This window comes from Brachionichthys hirsutus, chromosome 12 (genome assembly GCF_040956055.1).
Source record: "Brachionichthys hirsutus isolate HB-005 chromosome 12, CSIRO-AGI_Bhir_v1, whole genome shotgun sequence".
NCBI lineage: Eukaryota > Metazoa > Chordata > Actinopteri > Lophiiformes > Brachionichthyidae > Brachionichthys > Brachionichthys hirsutus.
Window position 1 is genome coordinate 13,307,619 of NC_090908.1, and position 17,700 is coordinate 13,325,318.

At 54.2% G+C, this 17,700-nt stretch overlaps 2 protein-coding genes across 2 annotated transcripts in view; both read right to left on the reverse strand.

The window, feature by feature from the left end:
- Positions 1-8,191, reverse strand: part of LOC137902527 (trichohyalin-like) — a 13,631-nt gene extending 5,440 nt beyond the window's left edge. The window contains 19 exon segments of the mRNA XM_068746614.1: positions 1-1,597; positions 2,190-2,317; positions 2,584-2,777; positions 2,968-3,109; positions 3,669-3,811; positions 3,814-3,993; positions 4,112-4,189; positions 4,287-4,365; positions 4,444-4,593; positions 5,103-5,251; positions 5,326-5,457; positions 5,521-5,647; positions 5,900-6,259; positions 6,580-6,677; positions 6,746-6,920; positions 6,982-7,052; positions 7,173-7,250; positions 7,464-7,601; positions 8,051-8,191. The exon segment at positions 1-1,597 is cut by the window's left edge and continues 1,057 nt beyond it. Coding sequence (XP_068602715.1) covers positions 1-1,597; positions 2,190-2,317; positions 2,584-2,777; positions 2,968-3,109; positions 3,669-3,811; positions 3,814-3,993; positions 4,112-4,189; positions 4,287-4,365; positions 4,444-4,593; positions 5,103-5,251; positions 5,326-5,457; positions 5,521-5,647; positions 5,900-6,259; positions 6,580-6,677; positions 6,746-6,920; positions 6,982-7,052; positions 7,173-7,250; positions 7,464-7,601; positions 8,051-8,191 — 4,160 coding nt within the window.
- Positions 8,192-10,008: 1,817 nt separating this feature from the next.
- On the reverse strand, positions 10,009-15,659 carry LOC137902531 (thrombospondin-type laminin G domain and EAR repeat-containing protein-like). Its single transcript, XM_068746619.1, has 15 exons — positions 15,578-15,659; positions 15,055-15,119; positions 14,792-14,944; positions 14,445-14,668; positions 14,106-14,196; positions 13,878-14,031; positions 13,682-13,813; positions 13,489-13,606; positions 13,304-13,418; positions 12,455-12,635; positions 11,803-11,861; positions 11,544-11,720; positions 10,422-10,600; positions 10,250-10,351; positions 10,009-10,162 (listed from the first exon to the last, which is right to left on the reverse strand). The coding sequence occupies exons 1-15, from the start codon at positions 15,657-15,659 to the stop codon at positions 10,009-10,011; spliced, it is 1,986 nt and encodes a 661-aa protein (XP_068602720.1).
- Between the last annotated feature and the right edge of the window lie 2,041 nt (positions 15,660-17,700).

Here is a 17,700-nt window from a genome sequence, read left to right on the forward strand (position 1 = left end):
GCAGATACCTCCTCTCTCCACCTCCTCAGCTCCTCCTGTGCCTTATCTCTCTCCCTCTGCATTTCTTCTCTCAGAACCGTCACCTCCTCCTCGCTCCTCCTCAGTTCTACAGACAGTCTCGCCTCCTCTTCTTCCGATTCTCTCTCTTTGTTTCTCGCGCTCTCCTTCAGGAGGAGGAGCTGACCTCTCGCAGCCTCCACCAGCTCCTCTTGCTCCTCTTTCACCTCCCTAAGTTCATCCTCCAGTTCCCTCGCGTGCTTCTCTTTACTCCTCAGTGCCTCTCCCTGTCCTTTTATTTCTTTCTCCTTCTCTTTCAGCTCCTCTTCCAGGGATCTCCTCCTCTCCACTTCCATCCTCCTCAGTTCCTCCATCTCTCTCCCCTCCTCCTCCCTCTCCCCCAGAGTATCCCTGAGCTGCTGCGCCTCCTCTTCTCGCTCCCTAACGATACATTTTAGTTTTGTTACCTCTTTTGCATTCTTCACCTCCTTCTCCCTCCATTCATTCGCCTCCTCCTCCAGCCTGTCGCGGGTCTCTTCGGCGTCTTGAGCGGTTCTCCTCGCTCTCTCCCTCCCAGCCTGCGCCTCCTGCAGCTCCCTGGCCTGGGAGGAGATCCTGTCATCTTTCTCTCCGCCCTCCCTCCTCTCTTTCTCGAGGAGAACCTGCGTTTCTTTCAGCTTCGACTCCAACTGCTTCTCCCGCGCCTCCTTGTGCCTCAGCCTGCCTGCCACCTCCTGGTGCTCCCTCGCTCCCTCTTGTTCCTGCTCCTCTGCCCTCCTCAGCAGCTCCTTCAGCTTGTCCACCTCCACCTCCCTCTCCTTCACAGCAGTTATCTGTCGCTCCAAGCTGCGGTCCCTCCGCTCCACCTCCTCCTTCAGCTCCTCACACTCCTCCTTTGCTATGTTCAGTCTCAGGATTAGCAGCTCCATCTCCTCCACCTTCTCCCTCAACTTCTCCACCTCCTCCTCTGCCATCCTGGCTTCTCCCCTAAGTCGCTCCACATCCGCTTCTCTCCTTTGGCTCCTCTCCTTCTCTCTCCTCTCCTCATCTCTGTCCTCCTCTAGTTTAATGTTTTCACTTCTCAGTCTGTTTACCTCCTCCTCCACCTCCTCCATCCTCATGCTCCTCCTCTCGGCCTCCTTCCCTGCTTCTAACTTCAGCTGTCTCATCTCCTCCTGCTTCTCCCTCTTCACCTCCTCTTCCCGTCTCTCCCTTTCGGCCTCCGCTTGCTCTAACTTCTCCCCCATATGGCTCATTTGCGTCTCCCTCCTTGCCACCTCCTCCCTCAGTCTCTCCACCTCCCTCTGTCCCTCCAGCACCTCCTCCGTCAGGCCCTCTTTGTGCCTCCTCAGCACCTCCAGGTCTCCATCCTTTGTCCCCAGCTCCTCATTTAGGGCCTCCCTCTCTTTCTGCCAGGCCTCTCTCTCCTCCGTTTTCTCCTCTTCATCTTTACTCCTCAGCTCCTGCACCTCTGTCACCAGCCTCTCCATCTTTCTCCTCAGTTCATCACTCTCCTCCGTGCTCCTCTCTCCTCTCAGCCTCTCGTCTTCTCTTCCTGCAGTCGCTCCTTCCAGCTCTCTTCTCAGACACCGGATCTCTCCTTCAGACAGAAGACAGGATGCTTCAGTGATGATGATGATGATCCTCCTCCTCCTCCTCCTCCTCCTCCTCCTCCTCCGAGTACCACATATAGTACTCGTGATACTTCTACTAGTGATGTACAAAGGCTGCGGTTAATCGGGGCGAAAAAACACAGCGCCCCCTTCAGTCTAGAGGAGGTACCCCATAAAAACACAGCGCCCCCTTCAGTCTAGAGGAGGTACCCCATAAAAACACAGCGCCCCCTTCAGTCTAGAGGAGGTACCCCACAAAACCACAGCGCCCCCTTCAGTCTAGAGGAGGTACCCCTTAAAACCACAGCGCCCCCTTCAGTCTGGAGGAGGTACCCCATAAAAACACAGCACCCCCTTCAGCCTAGAGGAGGTACCCCATAAAACCACAGCGCCCCCTTCAGTCTAGAGGAGGTACCCCATAAAACCACAGCGCCCCCTTCAGTCTAGAGGAGGTACCCCATAAAGCCACAGCGCCCCCTTCAGCCTAGAGGAGGTACCCCATAAAACCACAGCGCCCCCTTCAGCCTAGAGGAGGTACCCCATAAAACCACAGCGCCCCCTTCAGCCTAGAGGAGGTACCTTGCAAGGCTTGCTTGGCCTGCTGCAGAGTCTGGATGTGGGTCTGAAGCTGACATCTGTCCACCTCCGACCGAGAGAGACGCTGCTGCTGATGACTGATCTGCTGGTGGAGAGACACCGACACAGACCTGGAGAGAGAGAGAGAGAGGGAGGTATATTTACATACACACTATAGCCATCATAACCACCTGAGGACACCTGTCATCATGGTGACATCATCGTCAGAGGCGAGCGGAGCTGCTGATTGGCCTATAAATCTCTACCTCCATGGACCTTTCCGTAAAACACGCCCACACGAGTTAGTCGACCAATCATGAGGCGACAAACCTACTGGTGTTTTCAGGTCCTGAAGCTGGTTTACACCTGTTCAGGTGTTCCCGGGGGAGTCTCGTACCTGAGCTCCTGCAGGTCCTCCTCCAGCTGCTCCCCGTGCCTCTTGAGGCAGCCCTGCTCCTCCAGCAGCCTCCTGCTCTCCCTCTGCAGGTCCTCCTGCAGTCTGTCCCTCCTCCTCAACTCCTCCAGGGTCTGCCGCAGCTGCTCCTGCACCTCCTTCAGCTCCTCGCACACAGAGGCATGCTGGGAGGAGAGCTGGTGAACGAGACAGGAGCTGCTCAGCGAATCGGAACCACGTAACGGTTCTCCTGACATTCCGGTCAAGTTCAGATTGATCAGTGAATCACATGAGAATCATTTGGAAGACGGTTTCTAATCCAGGGAGGGTTCGGATTAGGATTAGCAGAAATAAAACAACATGTCAGGGTCATCTCCTCCCGTTTACCTCCTCCCGTTGACCTCCTTCTGCCTCTCTCTCCTCCGTCAGGGAGACCAGCCGTCTGTCTTTCTCCTCCATTCTCCGCTCTGCTTCCCTCACTCTCTCTCTCTGCTGTTGGACGACATCAGCCTCCATCTCGCTCTGTGCTCTACACGACCGGACAGGAAACACCAGATTACATTTCAGATTAAAGGGTTTACATCCAGGATTAAATTCATTTTGATTTCTATAACACCAGATCATAACAGGAAGTCATCTCAAGGCACTTCACAGGAGTAGCAGAGAAAGACAGAACCCAACTAAGGGCTGTACACTCCGGATTAGAGGGTTCAGGCTCCGGATTAGAGGGTTCAGGCTCCGGATTGGAGGGTTCGCGCTCCGGATTAGAGGGTTCAGGCTCCGGATTAGAGGGTTCAGGCTCCGGATTAGAGGGTTCAGGCTCCGGATTAAAGGGTTCAGGCTCCGGATTAGAGGGTTCAGGCTCCGGATTAGAGGGTTCGCGCTCCGGATTAGAGGGTTCAGGCTCCGGATTAGAGGTTTCAGGCTCCGGATTAGAGGGTTAGCGATCCGGATTAGAGGGTTCAGACTCCGGATTAGAGGGTTCGCGCTCCGGATTAGAGGGTTCAGGCTCCGGATTAGAGGGTTAGCGATCCGGATTAGAGGGTTCAGACTCCGGATTAGAGGGTCGTTATGAAACTGAATCCCACCTGAGACAACTACATTCCATGTTGATTGTTTTGACCTCCCTCTGCAGACATGTGACCTCTGACCTCAGCGTCTGCAGCTCTGATTGGCCGTCGGACATCTGGCTCTCCATCTGGACACACAAACAGGATGAAGCCCGGAGCCTTTGAGCCAGGCGGCGTCGGTCCATCCGACCGGTACCTGCAGCAGCTGCCGGTTTAAGTCTCTCTTGTCCGAAGCCAGAGCGACGTTCAGGGCGGCCATCTTGTCCAGCGCGTCCCCTCCCTCCTCCGCCTCCCGCTTCAACACACACTCAGAGGAGGAGAGACGCAACACACACTCCCTGGACTGAGGGGGGAGACCAAAGACAAGAACCGGACTCAGATACTGCGTTCTGACCTCCCCCCTCCGTATCCGTGGTTACTGGAGCTACCATGGCGGTTAGCTTCAGCTCATGGAAACCTACCGCCTGCAGTGCGTCTCTGGCGTCAGCAGCTTCTTCTTCTGCTCTCTGCCCGTCCCGCTGCTGTCGCTCCAGCGCCCCCTACAGGAATGAAAGAGCAGCAGGACGACGGCGCCGTCATTCGACAATAGACCGGGTCTACCGGGTCTACCGGGTCTACCGGGGCCGAGGCTCCTACCTTCAGGGCCAGGATCTCCATCCGGAGGAGAGTCTCTCTCTCGGTCAGCTGGACGTTCTCAAAGACTTCAGCCTCAACCCTGAGAGACAAACGTCTGACGGATGAAACAGCAACGCGACGGAACCGGAACCAAACCGGACCGGCCGGGACCTGCTACCGTCTGTGTGTGAGAGTCTCCAGCTGCCTGGTCCTCTCCTCCTGTCTGTCTCTGTCCCTCTTCAGTCTGTCGTTCTCCCTCTTCACCTCCTCCTCTCTCCCCTGCACCTCCTCCACCTGCTGGCGCAGCGAGGACACCGTCTCTCGCTCCCTAGGAGACGCAAACATGGTTGTTGTGTTGTTCACCTGCGTGTGTGTGTGTGTGTACCTGCTCAGTGTGTCCAGGGTGCGTGTGTGCTCCAGATGTGTGTGTGTGTGTGTGCGTGTACCTGCTCAGTGTGTCCAGGCTGCGTGCGTGTGTGTGTGTGTGTGTGTGTGTGCGTGTACCTGCTCAGTGTGTCCAGGCTGCGTGCGTGTGTGTGTGTGTGTGTGTGTGTGCGTGTACCTGCTCAGTGTGTCCAGGCTGCGTGTGTGCTCCAGATGTGTGTGTGTGTGTGTGCGTGTACCTGCTCAGTGTGTCCAGGCTGCGTGTGTGTGTGTGCGTGTACCTGCTCAGCGTGTCCAGGCTGCGTGTGTGCTCCAGATGTGTGTGTGTGCGTGTACCTGCTCAGTGTGTCCAGGCTGCGTGTGTGCTCCAGATGTGTGTGTGTGTGTGTGCGTGTACCTGCTCAGCGTGTCCAGGCTGCGTGTGTGTGTGTGTGTGTGTGTGTGTGCGTGTACCTGCTCAGCGTGTCCAGGCTGCGTGTGTGCTCCAGATGTGCGTGTTCAGAGTGTGTTTGCAGCTGCTGGTTGTCGTCCTCCAGCTGTTTCAGTCGGAGCTGCAGCGACATCTTCTCCTCGTCGAGCCGGCGCAGCGATAGCTCCGCCCCCTGCCACACAAACAGAAGGCGGCCTCCGTGACCTCTGACCTGCAGCAGGACGTGTTTGTGGCGGTGGGACCGACCTGCACCTCCTGGTGTCTCCTCTGCAGGGCGCTCTCCGTGTGAGACAGGACGGACAGCAGGGAGGACAAGTCCAGAGCGAGGACGCTGTCAGGGGTCACCGACAGAGACGTGCTGCTGCTCAGGACTCTGGACTGGAGACAACACACTGACGTCTGACCTTTGACCTCTGCATTCTGACCCAATGCTCCACTCACCAGTCTGACCACAGCCTGACTGACGGACTGCAGGCTTCTCTCCGTGTCTCTATGGCTCTCTACCTCCCTCTCTCTCTCCTCCCTTTGACTGACTTCAGCCTGCAGTGAGCGAGAGAGCTCCTCAGCCCTGCAGAGGAGGAGGAAGAGGAGGAGGAGGAGGTTGTAGGACAGGTGTCCCACAGGAAGGGTAACAAGCAAACAACAAAAACAACGATTCCAGAGTCTTAAATAACGCAGGAAAGCAAGGGTTAAATATTTAACACAGGTAGGGGGAGGTCTGTGCTCTGACTAAGCTAACGGCTACGATGGGTTAGAACTAGCACCAGCTAACCAGTAGTTAGCATCAACGCTAGGACAGCCGCTAAAGATAAACTGTTACCGTTGATTCAGACGTGAAACTTCCATCTCATGAAGAAGCTCCTGGTCCTCCTCCCACCGTTCCTCCTCCTCAGTCTCCTCCTTCTGGTGCTCCAGTTCTCCTAAGGTGAAAGTCCCCAAGGTGGAAGAGGAGATGAGAGGAGGAACAGATGAAGGGGAGTCAGGAGGGGGGGCCAGTGTGGAAGATAAAGGAGGAGTGGAGGGAGGGGGAGGCAGGTAAGAGGGTAGAGGCGAAGGAGGTACAGAGGAGACAAATTTGGTGGGAGGAGCACTGAGTCTCAGAGAGGAGGAGACAGAGTTGCAGCTCGAGAGGAGGGAGGCGGAGAGTCGGGAAAACTCCGCCCGAAGTTGCCACAGATCCCTACGGACAGAAAAAGGAGGGTTTCACCGTGTGAACCTGGACCTGGACCGTTTCACCGTGTGAACCTGGACCTGGACCGTTTCACCGTGTGAACCTGGACCTGGGCCGTTTCACCGTGTGAACCTGGACCTGGGCCGTTTCACCGTGTGAACCTGGACCGTTTCACCGTGTGAACCTGGACCTGGGCCGTTTCACCGTGTGAACCTGGACCTGGACCGTTTCACCGTGTGAACCTGGACCTGGACCGTTTCACCGTGTGAACCTGGACCGTTTCACCGTGTGAACCTGGACCTGGACCGTTTCACCTGTGATAGACGTACCTGTCGGCGGCGGTCTTTACGCTGTGACAGTGTCGCCTCAGAGCGACCACGGCCGCCCGCATGGACAGAAGCCCCGCCTCCTGCTGACGCGATCGACACTGGAGACAGAAACGGGTCACCTGACGCGTCGTCAAACACGCATAAACATCCAGACAGGTGGAAGCACGCTGCACACCTCCCTCTCTCTCTGGAAATCACTCTCTCTTTGCTCCGCCTCTTCTGTGGCTCTCAACCTGTCAGACGTCAGCTTCCGGAGCTCCTCCCCCAGGGCTTGGTTGTGCTGCTCTGATTGGCTAAGATGTTCCCGGAGGAATGTGTTTGTGTCAGCCAGACCGACGGACCTGATGAGGCACAAAGGTGAGACTGGCCCCGCCTCCACACACACACAGGGCTGATACACACCTCTGCTGTTCCTCCTCCAGCCTGATGAGGGCGCTCTCCAGAGAGTGGCAGTGTTCATCTCGGATTCTCTGCTACAGAACAAACACCTGAAGTACTACAGTAACAACGTAGTACTGCTGAGTAGTAGTAAAATGAAGGTTAGTACAGGCTGTACTAGTACTAGTAGTACTAGTACTAGCAGCAGTACTGACCTCTGTGTTGAGCAGCACTATCTGTTCGTCCTCTAGTTGAAGCTGTAAACGCTGACACTGATCTTTGTACTGCGACACCTGCAGACAACGAGTACTGTTAGTACTACAACAAGCTGATGATGCAGTACTACAGGTACTGCAGTGAGGAGGAGGAGGAAGCACCTCACGCTCAGACGAAGCCTTCCACGCTCTCCAGGTAACATCCATCAACCTGTCTCACCTGGCTGTCAACAGGAATGGAGCTCCAACCTGATTGGCTGAGGCCATGTTAACTCCTCCCTCCGGTCTCACCTTGTTCTGCAGCCGGTGGACGAGCAGAGCTTGTCTGGCCTCCCTCTCTCTCCCGTCCCTCACCCTCCTCCTCCACTCCCTCTGCTCGCCCTCCAGTCTCAGAGAATGGACAAGCGAGGGAGACACTGCCTGGCAAAGCTGGACAGAGGGACAGAGAGACAGGGACAGAGAGACAGAGGGACAGAGAGAGAGACAGACAGACAGAGGGACAGGGACAGAGAGACAGGGAGACAGGGACAGAGGGACAGAGAGACAGAGGGACAGAGAGACAGGGACAGAGAGACATGGACAGAGAGACAGAGGGACAGAGAGACAGAGGGACAGAGAGACAGGGACAGAGAGAGAGACAGACAGAGGGACAGGGACAGAGAGACAGGGAGACAGAGAGACAGGGACAGAGAGACAGAGGGACAGAGAGACAGGGACAGAGAGACATGGACAGAGAGACAGAGAGAGGGACAGAGAGAGAGACAGAGAGAGACAGAGGGACAGAGAGACAGAGAGAGAGACAGAGGGACGGAGGGACGCAGCGGTCGAGTTAGCCTGGAGGTCACGTGACCTCCTCCCCACCTCCTGCTCCTCCTCACCCGGTCATGCAGAGCCCTGCTCCTGGACTCCAGCTCCTCTCTCTCTGCTCTGCTGACTGCCAGCTCCTCCTGCAGCCGGCACACCTCCTGTTTAAGCTCCGCCTTCTCCTGCTGCCAACCAACCAGCAGCTCTGACTCCATGTTCGGTGATGAAGGTGTGGATTCACTGCCGCGTATGAAAGCACACAAACATCTCACTGAATAAAAATAAAAAACTTTATCGGCATTAATCCGTCTAACAGTTGTTTTGTTTGCAGATAAATAGTAGGACGAAATTCTGACACCAGAAACAAATTTGAGGATATGTTGCTATGGCAACCATTAGTACACCATAATCTGGTATTAATTGACCACATAATCCGGGTCCAAACAGAATAATAGCACCAAGAACACCTCATGACGTCTGATTTTGCATCCTTTAAAATGTCCACATCTCATCTGTGACGTCACTGAGTGAATCTATCGTCTTTACAATTTTTATAAATGGTGTCGTGCTACATTATACAGATTCTCGGTTTATAATCTGCTCGCGTTGAGTGTTAATCCGGCTGTTAATCTGCAGAAGAGCCACATTAGCCTGTTAGCATCACTAGGAGAAACACCGCCATCGGTCGGAACCGAACTGAAGAGGTTCTGGGACGGTCATGCTCACACAGAGACGGGCCGGGTTTCCCTCAACGTCAACAAGCCGCCTGGGAACTGACTCCAGCTAGCCTGTTAGCATGATAACAGCAGGAGAGCAAACCGCTAATGATGACGTGGACGCTCCGTCCGCTGAAGCCGTCGCACAAGCCGCGCCCCCAAAAACATTTTAAAACGTTAAAATACAAAAACTGCGCAGCGAACCGCGCTAACACAACCTGTTGACGCTAGCGCATTCAAACAATGTCACATACCCTTTGACACCGGAAGCGGAAGGCCCACGTGACGGAAGGCCCAACAGCGACGCCTGTTGGTCGTGACGGTCCTCCGACGTCCGACACGCTGGAGGAAATAATATAAAATGCATCCAAAGGAAACTGAAATAGAAAAACATTAAAAGTAGAAAAACATTCTGTAATTCTGAGAAAGTTAATCAGAATTTATTTCAGGTGAAAACAGAAACATTTAGCTTAAATGACCTTATTAACACAACATAGCAAATAGAAATATAATAAATAATTATTTTCTATACAATAATATTTTAACAGCATCCATCGCCTTTAAGATGGCCACAGATATGAATCCATTCATTTTTAGCAGAACAGACATTAAACATGCATCTGAACATACAGTAATATGAAGATAAAGCACAAAACATGTTGTTCCAGATAAACAGGCAACAATCAGGATCGATTCTTTAATGCTTTCAGATTTTACATGTGATGTGACTCAAGGTCAAGGCCTCTTACTTATTTAAAGCTCAAAAAAACATTCCATCCACCCATTTTCTTGTAGATGAGACAATTCTAAAACTTTCTAAGTAAGGCGCACACTTATTTTGAAAATAGACCCTTCTTACAAACACCAGCATTTAAAACCATAAAACGTCACATAGCGACGTTTAACGGAGACAAAAACTCACCGTCGACCGTTTTTCTGAGGTCACACTCAGTTTGATAACATATTAGCTGTTAGACAAAGGCTAGCATTAGCATTAAACCAATTATTAGCTAAAAGCAACTGGCTAAACGCTAAACGCTAAATGCCTCATACCATATTACGCTCTCTGTGGAAACGGATTTGCGAGATGTAAACAACAGCTAGCATTACAGCACTCCTGATAGCTTCAACTGCTGCTAGCTCATTAATAAGGCTATAAATTAGCATTAGCTTAGCAACAGCATAAGGGAGCGCCTCCATTTTCACAGTGAGCTGATAGAATGCAGAGAGAGGAAGAGCGGCTAGGTCCAAGAAAAGTGCCTGGTGTACCAATAAAGTTTATTGATATTTGAACCGTCTCCGACGAGCCGGTTCTCTCAGTACGTCCTGAGTTTGAAGACCTTGCTGAGCCTGGAGGTGGCGCTGGAGTAGATGAGGAAGGCGCCTTCGCCGGTGCTGAAATGTTCCCAATCCCTGCAGCCGAACGTGGGCAGACTGTGAACGGGAACGAAGCCCTCGTAGCCCTGCCACCTGAAGACAGGAGGACAGCGTCATAGGTTCTGACCCCACCAGAGGGAACGCTCGTCTCCATGGTGACGGTAACCGGGAAGAACTCACCTGTAGACGACGCTGTTCAGCGAGTACGAGCTGCCGTCGTGAGAGTTGGCCACGACCAAGAACTTCTCGTCTCCGACGGTGAAGAACTCCCAGTCCACGGCGCTGGAGACAAGGACAGAACAACGTCCCCTTCTGGTCTAATGGCGTCAGGTCATGTTAGAGGCCGTGTCACCTGTGGGTCAGGATGTCCTGGAAGGGGATGAAGGTCTGAGTGAAGATGTTCAGTTCGTAGATGGTGGAGTTGATGCTGTAGAGACTCGGGCCGCGTTCCGGAACCTTCTGACTGTTGGCGACGGCCAGGAAGAACCTGCCGTGGATCTGGAACGTCTCCCAGTCCGTCGCTCCCACCGTCTGCAGAGACAACCCGGCCGTGGCGTTAGGTCCACGTCAGAAGGGGGCAGCGCCTTAAAGCACCTCCAGGCTGTTCACCTGAACACATCGAGGTCAGGTGGGTTCCTCCTGAGGTCAAACATTTATCCGAAAGATTTGTGAACCTTCTTTTAAGTTGTGGCGCCTCCTGCAGGCTCCAGGTGGCGCCAGCGGAGCTCACCTGAGCCTCCCCGTGAACGGCTGTTCACCTGGTGTGACTGTTTCTGTCAGAGGCTGCATTAAAGGCTTTAACGCGTCTTTATGTGGTTTGAAGACGCCATAAATGTCTCCTGACAGATGATCTGCCCTGATGGACGAGTCCTAACAACCTGCTGCTGGAAAGCCCCTCACACACCTTCTCTGCAGGTGTGTGTGTGTCATTGACGACACGCCTCTGGTTTTTAATTGGAGGGTTTAGTTTCCTTTTTAATCGGAGCGTCATGACCTTTGATGGACGTTTCACTCGTCTCACGTGGACGTCTGTCTTCCTATTACTGCTGATGTCGATGTGACCTTTTCCTTGAGGACCGGACTGACCCCCTACAGGTAGACACTCACTTGTACAAGTAGAGACTCACCCTTACAGGTAGAGACTGACCCCCTACAGGTAGAGACTGACCCCCTACAGGTACAGACTGACCCCCTACAGGTACAGACTGACCCCCCACAGGTAGAGACTGACCCCCTACAGGTACAGACTGACCCCCTACAGGTACAGACTGACCCCCTACAGGTAGAGACCGATTCCCTACAGGTACAGACTGACCCCCTACAGGTAGAGACCGATTCCCTACAGGTACAGACTGACCCCCTACAGGTAGACACTCACCTGTACAGGTACAGACTCACCCCTACAGGTGGAGACTCGACTGACCCCCTCACCAGGTTTGCATACTATCGACTCAGGGAGACGCGCGTCACTGACCGGGATGCTCTGGAAGGCCTGGAAGCTTCCGTCCAGCCAGACGTAGATGGTGGAGCTGACGGTGGTGGTCCGACCGTCGAAGGTGTTGGCGACCACCAGGAAGTGGTACGGCCCAACGGAGAAGAACTCCCAGTCATACGCTCCAGAGGTGGACAGAGTCTGGTTCACTTCAAACAGCTGAAAGGTTCGGACAGAGGACAAGCAGCGTGAGGACGGGGGACGGGGGACGGGGGACGGGGGACGGGCTGTGGGTCGTTACCTTGGTGATCTGGTTCCAGCGGTAGATCACACTGTCGATGTTGTGGTTGGAGTCTCTGGCTGAGGACACACAAGGACAGGTGAAGTCGTTGTAGCACACCGACCTGCCTGTTAATGGGGGACAGCGCCCCCCGGTGCGTGCCCCTTTAAGGCAGCGACGCCACCGTGCAGGTGCTGCCTCCACCGTTAACCCCTGACAGCGATGGTGGAGTCACCAAATCATTTGTTTGTTCATCTCAATGAATTCCTCCCTGATGTGTGGGAGAACGTGCGCTCTAACCGCCGCACACCTGCGCCTCGCTCTCTCATGAACAGCCTCCGCCCTTTCATCTTCTCACACATGCAGCAGGTGGAGGTGTGTTTGAAGTTCATGGTTCAATCAAACGCTCCCACTAAAGACAGAGCGATGGGGAGATAGCGACTCTTTGAACCCACAGAGCGCACAGCATCTCAGGTGGGAAGCAGGTATCTCATTCTCCACTGGCTCCTCCCAGTCCTTTCATCTGATTCACATTATCGTATTTGTGTTGAACAAAAGCATCTGAAGGAAAGATTCTTTAGCAGGATCCCAAGTGGGCCGAACACAGAGCCTCTGGGGAACGCCGAGCCATTTAGCATGTTAGCCTGGCTTAGTTACAGCAGTGGGAGTTCACCTCTCCTGTGATTGGCTACCACCAGGAAGCTGTCATTGTGGATGTGAAAGGCCTCCCAGTCCACGGCGGAGTGAGTCTCCAACGTCTGGTGACGGAGGAAACGCCGCCGCCGCTGATTCCACCGATAGATGAAGGACAGCTCAGGCTCCGCCTCCTTGGAGTTCGCCACCACGAGGAAAATCTGATGGAGAAATAATGAAACTCCGTAGTGACATTTATTTCACCCTGTGGACCTGGACCGTTTCACCGCGTGGTCCTGGACCGTTTCACCGCGTGGACCTGGACCGTTTCACCGCGTGGTCCTGGACCGTTTCACCGCGTGGACCTGGACCGTTTCACCGCGTGGTCCTGGACCGTTTCACCCTGTGGACCTGGACCGTTTCACCGCGTGGTCCTGGACCGTTTCACCGCGTGGTCCTGGACCGTTTCACCGCGTGGTCCTGGACCGTTTCACCGCGTGGTCCTGGACCGTTTCACCGCGTGGTCCTGGACCGTTTCACCCTGTGGTCCTGGACCGTTTCACCGTGTGGACCTGGACCGTTTCACCGCGTGGTCCTGGACCGTTTCACCGCGTGGTCCTGGACCGTTTCACCCTGTGGTCCTGGACCGTTTCACCGTGTGGACCTGGACCGTTTCACCGCGTGGTCCTGGACCGTTTCACCGCGTGGTCCTGGACCGTTTCACCGCGTGGTCCTGGACCGTTTCACCGCGTGGTCCTGGACCGTTTCACCGTGTGGACCTGGACCGTTTCACCGCGTGGTCCTGGACCGTTTCACCGCGTGGTCCTGGACCGTTTCACCGCGTGGACCTGGACTGAATGATGGGTTGAACCTGCAGTGACGGACTCACCTGGTCGTTGATGCTAAAGTGCTTCCAGGCTCGGGCCTCCTTCGTGCTGATGTTCTGGTAGATCTGAAACGACCCGCCTCTCCATTTGTAGATGCCCGAACCGGACCGAGAGTCCCTGCGGAACCAGGTGTGAGAGTTACCGTGGAAACGTGCAGACCCGGTGTCCCCCGGCAGTATTTCGGCACCTGTTGGCTGCAGCCATGAACAGGCCTTCAGACGGGATGGAGAAGAGCTCGATGTCGAAGGTCTCCGAGCTGGTGTAGAGGTCCTGGTAGTCCTCCACGTAGTCCAGGCGCTCCTTACCTGCACGGAGCAGAAACACACCTGTGGTACCGTAGCAGCAGGAGCCGTCCGCTTTGGGGGTTTACGGAGACTCACTCTGCAGCAGCGTCCTCCACGTCCACCCGTCACAGAGCAGCAGGCCTCTGCTGCCAACGTCCAGCCACAGCTGGCCCTGTTCTGGTCCAGAACACGGGGGACGGGTTCCCAGAGTCACCCTGGCCTCCGCCTCTGGAAGGAACCGCCTGTTTGTTTGTTTGTCTCTCCTGGCTTTGACTCGACGGTGTCTCCTTACCGTAGGGGTAATCCAGTCCTCGGCCGTCGGGCCTCAGGGGGGTTGACTTTAGGACCTGGGGGATGGAGAGTTCAGCCAGGCTGGGGTCAGAGGTCGGACACAGTCTGGGCGTGGCATCTGAACCAGGAAGTAGAACCAGCTGCCGCAGTAAACCCTGAACAACAGACAGACATGTTGAACCAGATCTTCTGGTGGACCCTGAAGTCCTGATCCTGAAGACAGACTCACAGAGAAGCGTCCCCCCGTCCTCCGTCGGCCGCCCACGAAGAACCAGGACCCCCTGGTGCTCAGAGTGCTGGGGAAGGACCGCGCCTGTTTACTGGGAGAAGGACATCTGTCAAACACGGACCGTCAAAAACCAGTCTGGACTGGACTGGACTGAACTGGACTGGTCTGAACTGGACTGAACTGGACTGAACTGAACTGGACTGGACTGGACTGGACTGGACTGGACTGAACTGGACTGAACTGGACTGGTCTGAACTGGACTGGACTAGACTGGACTGGACTGGTCTGAACTGGACTGGACTGGACTGAACTGGACTGGACTGGACTGATGTGACTCACAGCTCCAGAGGAAGTCCACAGTCAACGGTCAGCGTGGCGTGCGGCCCGGTGACGGCCAGAACCACCGTGTGCCAACGATTATCATCCAGCGCGACGTCCTCGAAGCGCATCCGTCTCAGTCTCCGCCCACCAACAAGCAGCTGGAGGCGGGCCTCGGAGACACACAACCCCAGCACCAGCGAATCAGAGCCCTCGTCCACCACGGAGAGGATGAACTCCTTCCTCTGGAAGCAGAATGAGGACGGCCGGGTTAGATGGGACCGGGCCAGGCGACCGTGTTGCAGGTTCTGATTGGGTTCTGATCGGGTTCTGGTCGGGTTCTGGTCGGGTTCTGGTTGGGTTCTGACCTTCTTCCTCAGTCGTGGGACTTTGACCGTGGCCACCAACGAGAACTCGGCTGGAAAGTAGGCGCAGCTGGTGAAGATTTGGGAGGCGGGGAAACCCGCCACGGTACCGGCCAATCGCAGACCTCTGGACCCTCTGGACTGAACCATCCGGACCTGATTTCATGTGGTGAATTATTGATCTACCGCCAGCTGGACTTCTATTCACCTCGTTATACTCGTTCTTTCATTGTTCACCACTCTCTCCATGCCATCAGGTGTCCTACCTGTGAGGGCGGGGCTTGTCCGGGGCTGGGCAAGGCTCTGGCCAGCAGGTCAAGAGGGAGCAGCTCTGTGGGGGGAACACGATGTTACACTGGCAGCAACCAGAACCGACCCGATGAAGACGCAGGGGGCGGAGCCGGAGTTAAAAACACAAATTAATACGAGAGGAGAATCTGAGGTTAACAAAGGAAACGTAAACAACAACAGGCCAGGAAGTGGGACAGGGTCCAGGAGGTCCAGAGAAAGGTCACAGGTCACATGATGACAGCTGTGAGGAGGAAGGAGGTGCAGAGGGAGTTTAGCCTTTAGCTTTATGCTAACGTCAATGTTCCCTCATCAGACTTTAAATAGCTAACGGAACGTCTGGGAAACATTTTGGTGGAATACTTTACGACTTTGTCGCTTTGGATGTTTTTCCATTGCTAACAGTTTTGGTGCTAAGCTAGGCTAAACACATCTCTGTTCTGGATATCCACTGGACCCTCAAGGTTAAAGCTGACCAATCCAAAGCCTCCGTCCTCGTACCTGTGCAGGGTCTCCAGCTCTGGCTTCGGACTCTGGCAGCAAGGAGCACCCAGGTGAGCAGCAGGAAGTGACACGCTAGCATCACGCCTGCGTACCGTTAGCAATGTGGTCACCGTTCAGCTTCTAGAACCGAGCCGCTCGGCGCCATTTTGGTGCTGAAATACGACCTGCAGGAGAAGAGTGATGACATCATTCAAGAAAATAGAGACATGGGAACGTCCATTTCCTGAGACGTTCTCCAGCCCTCTGGAGTCCGTCTCCATGACGTCTCTACGTGGACAAACTAAAGTCTGGAGAACCTGAATGAAAGGTCAAACCTGGGTCAGAGGTCAATCCAGACGTCTCCGTTCTGGTCCTGGATCGGTTTGTGGTTCACAGCATCGGATCAAAGACGCCGAAGGGACAGAGGGTTCAGACGTTCCTCACTGAGACACGTTGAAGACGTCCTCCTTCCATCCTCTGAAGTCTGGACTCTGAAACGGTCCAGGGACAACGGGCTGAACCGCCGGGTTCTAGGAAGTCCAGGAAGAGTGTCCGGGAGGTCTGGTCCCAGTTCACACGGTCCAGAATGAAGCTGCTGGGATAGGTGGTCCAGGTCTTTCTCCTTCACCTTTAACCTGACTGATCGCTGAGAAGCTCCTCCCACATTTCCCCGTTTACTTTCCAGTCTTTAAAAACCAGAACAGATCAAAGGTTCTGGGAAAGGTCCAGACAGGAACTACTTTCATTCTCTATCTTCCCTCGCTCTGATTGGTCAGCAGGTCGTCCTTCAGAGACCTGCGACGCGGCTGAGTGACGCTCAGGTACAGGTGAGACTCACTGAGAGTGTTTACCTGCAGGTGAGGCTCGCTCGCCCAACATTTACATATCAAAGACTGGGAGGAGCTGGAGGGAGGGAGAGAGAGAGAGGGAGAGAGAGACAGAGAGAGAGAGGGTGGGAGATTCTCCAATGTCTCCAGGGTGAGGGCAGGAGGATAGGAGGAGGATGAGAGGACAGGAGGAGGACGGGAGGGATACAGGAGGACAGGAGGACGGGAGGGATACAGAAGGACAGGGTGAGGACAGGAGGACAGGAGGGATACAGGAGGACAGGGTGAAGACAGGAGGAGGACAGGAGGTGCACAGGAGGACAGGAGGAGGACAGGAGGTCTGCTGTCGTCCTTGTTTGTGGTTTTAGTCTCTAATCCTGATAATGATACGTCGTCTCTTTGCTTCCCGGGTCGTCTTGTTCTGATCGGGTTCTGGGCGGAGTCAGAGACAGCAGACACTTACTGGTCGTGTTTATGTGTCTCCATAAACAGTTTTTATCGCTGATCCTGGATCTGATCTCCATCAGAACTCTCTGGACCTCCAGACCGGATCAGATAACGTTTAAACGTCACGAACCGGTTCCTGAGTCGGAGAAAACCAGCGTGGAATCTGAAAGAGGGGAGAAGAGAGGGGGAAAGAGATGGAGAGATAAAGAGAGGGAGCAGCGACTGATCTACACCTCTCTCCCTCAGGTGTGTTGATCAGCAGAGGAATTCCCCAGGTGAACCATAGCTCCACCCCCTACCTGTCGGACCCACCCTCTTCCCCCTGACAGCACACAGGTGAGTTCATTCCATCACATGAGCGATTGATGATTGATGTGTGGGCGGACGGATGTTCTGATTGGTTGATTCTTCTCTACCTGTTGGAACTGATCCAGGTTCACATTTGAATCTGGATCAGTCGGCCTTCCCAGATCACAGCTGATCCGGGGTTTCAGTCATGCTTTATTATGATCTACACGTCAGCACGTCCTCGGTCAGAGGATGCTAATGCTAACAGATCATCCAATCCTACCATTCTATTGGTAGCAGATTAGCATAAACGGCTAAATGTGTTCCTCTCTCCTGTTAGCTAAGTTTTTATTCTCCTGTTCGCGGCTGAGCTAACAACCTCACTGAGTTTGATTAGTTAGCAATTGTTAGCGTAAGAAATTAAACTTTTCCATCTTATGTGGGTTTTTGTTGAATAAAGTGGCGACTCATCCTGACAAGATTTCAGCCTCTAATTAATGGAGACTTGTTGCCGTTAGCAAAAAAGCAATTATTATGCTAAATAAAACTTATTTGGAGAATATATTTTATTAAAAAGGG